Raw genomic sequence first — 2,509 nt, 5'->3', positions numbered from 1 at the left:
ACGGGCATATGAGACAATGACCCTGGGCTAAAGTCTTTGTATGGGTGAGAAGCCTCTCCAGGACCAAATAAGGGAGATCAGCAGGCTCTCACCCCCTTGTTTGGATGCCACCTTGTCCCCACTGCCACCAATGCAGAAAGCACCTTCTATATCCAAATGCCTTGCAGTCCTAAGCTTCAGTACTGATGTGCATGTTTGGGGGGTAGGGATGAGAAGACACAGTGAAGAGGCAACTGAGAGGTCTTCTCTGAATTATTATTAAATACATAGAATTTCAGAAAAGGAAGCTCCTAAACAAGAGGTCAGAATCTACTAGTCTACTCCCCAAATCTACTAAACGGCTCCCTAAACTGAGAGCATTATACTTCCTTTACTCGATCCCCCCACCATTTCCAATGTGTGCTTGGGTCATCAAGGGGGAGGCCACCCCACCTTAGCTGCACTCAGGACACTACCGATGGCACGGCCCACCCCAGGAACGTAAACACCAGCACTGCCCCATCACCGGAGAGGCGACAACTGCTTTTCTCATTTTGCTCAAGCAAAGAAGATCTCTTTTTTTTTTTGCTCCATTCTGACATAAAGGACACAATAGGTGATTCTGATGTCCAGGCTTCTAAGTCAACAATGTGAAAACCACACACTAAAAGCCATTTCACTCTACTTACATAGGACGTCTTGGATTCAGCATCCCAACAGTCACAGGCATAATGAGCCATCTCGTTCTCCATGTGCTGTCGGAAGCGGAGTTTATCTGGAGATACTCCAACCTTCACGAGGTAGAGGTAGATGCGGCCAATGAAATAGCCTAACACTGAGTTGTTAATCACACCCTAAAAATAAAGGAATAAACAATAAGAAAATAAGTATGCAACCGAGTATGCAAGCAAGCATCGAGGAAGGAAAAAAACACACATGAACACTTTGGAAGGATAAGGTACTATTTTCCACTGAGTTATTCACAACCTACTGAAAAATATTTGAAACACAAGGTAAGCTAATTATCAAGCTTTCAGTATAATCTCAAATACCTGAATGCAATGTTGGCTATTTTTAAAGGGGTTAGTGTCAAATGGACAAGCTGATAATAATGGAGCTATGCAAAGTCTTTTTGCCATACTCACTGGGACTGCAAAAATTTAGTCTAATACTTTATACCTTCTCAATCTACAGTCTTAAAAATGACATCACAATGACCCTAAGGAATGGCAAATACACTCCTGAATTAACAACATAAGACACAGTGAGGGGATTTTACTGTATTCTTATCTACTGAAATCCATGAACATATGTAACCTATCCATGAGTATACGTAACCTTACAATTTTAGTACTGGAGGGCTCTTAGAAATCACCTCGGCCTATCTCCTGCCTGCTGCCGGCGGAGGGGGTGCTCCTCTGAAAAATGGCCAACAAGTTATCACGCAGCCTCTACTTGAATATTGTCAAAGGCAGAGAGCTCATTGTTCCCAGGGCAATTCATTCCACTACTGGGCAGCATCTGCTGTTAGAAAGTTTCCACTTACTCATTTCTCCAGGCAAATAATTAGAGAAATTCTATTACATGCAAGACTTTATTCCAATTGCTGTGGGTAATAGAGAAGAGTTTAAAATCCAGAAAGCTTTATCTCTGGGAGTCAAAATGTCTCCTCCAAAGCAGTACACACTGCTAAAAGTTCGATTAGTGGCTCACAGTTCAAACCAAGACCTCTTTCCAAGTGTTCTCTGAACTACTGTTTCTATGTTAGCCTCAAGGGCCCACGAATTGCCATGTTTGGGTAATCCCCTCCCACTAGGACAGTGTACAATAAGTACTATATAAGAACAAATAATAAAATGACTGCTAAAATAAAACACTTTGTCATCCAGTACACAGAACTTGCTACGTGCTACAAACCCTGAGTAGGTACGATCTAACTTGAGTTACCTATGGAATCTTACCTGCTCGACAGCATCCCCGAGGCGCATTTTCCGAGCAGACTGCCCGCTGACCTGGGCTTTTGCTGAATACAAACAAAGCTGGAGGTCCGCCACGCTCTGGAACTTGGGATGCTCTTTCTCGCTGGGATCTACAAAGTGCTCGATTTCTGCCATTGTGAATTCTCTGAAAGCAAAAATAAAAGGGACAAAAGTTGCATGTTTAACTATAAAAAGTAGTTAACAAAGCCCTTATTTTCAACTTCATCCTATAATGGTATAGGCCCCCATACTACAGGAATCTCTTATCATTACACAGAAAATTGTTTTCTAAGGGAATGGCAAAAAATAAAGTTGAATTAGATTTGTCTGGGTGATTATTTTTAAATGAAAATATTTATTATGAATAATGAAAATATTTCATTAATGAACACATTACTCAAATAGTATTTTAAATAAATATAATCAAACTTCTCTCAAATATTAATTTCTTCTGTCTAGTGACAAAGATTCTTTACTTGACCAAACTGTAGTCAGTCTCCTGAACCTTCTTCTAGGCCCATCTGTGCACTTCCTTGTATAATCCAGTTTTA

The 2,509-nt window shown here is 40.8% G+C and overlaps 1 protein-coding gene across 1 annotated transcript in view; it reads right to left on the bottom strand.

Annotated features, from left to right (window-relative positions):
- Positions 1–2,509, bottom strand: part of GARS (glycyl-tRNA synthetase) — a 44,514-nt gene that overhangs the window by 13,207 nt on the left and 28,798 nt on the right. Inside the window, exon 10 of the mRNA XM_011384611.2 lies at positions 669–833. Within this exon, the coding sequence (XP_011382913.1) occupies positions 669–833 (165 nt within the window). The remainder of the gene's footprint in view (positions 1–668; positions 834–2,509) is intronic.

Source organism: Pteropus vampyrus, unplaced genomic scaffold (genome assembly GCF_000151845.1).
Source record: "Pteropus vampyrus isolate Shadow unplaced genomic scaffold, Pvam_2.0 Scaffold598, whole genome shotgun sequence".
NCBI classification, from domain to species: Eukaryota; Metazoa; Chordata; class Mammalia; order Chiroptera; family Pteropodidae; genus Pteropus; species Pteropus vampyrus.
Note: the sequence above shows the minus strand (reverse complement) of the source record. Positions and strands in the feature narration are given on the sequence as shown.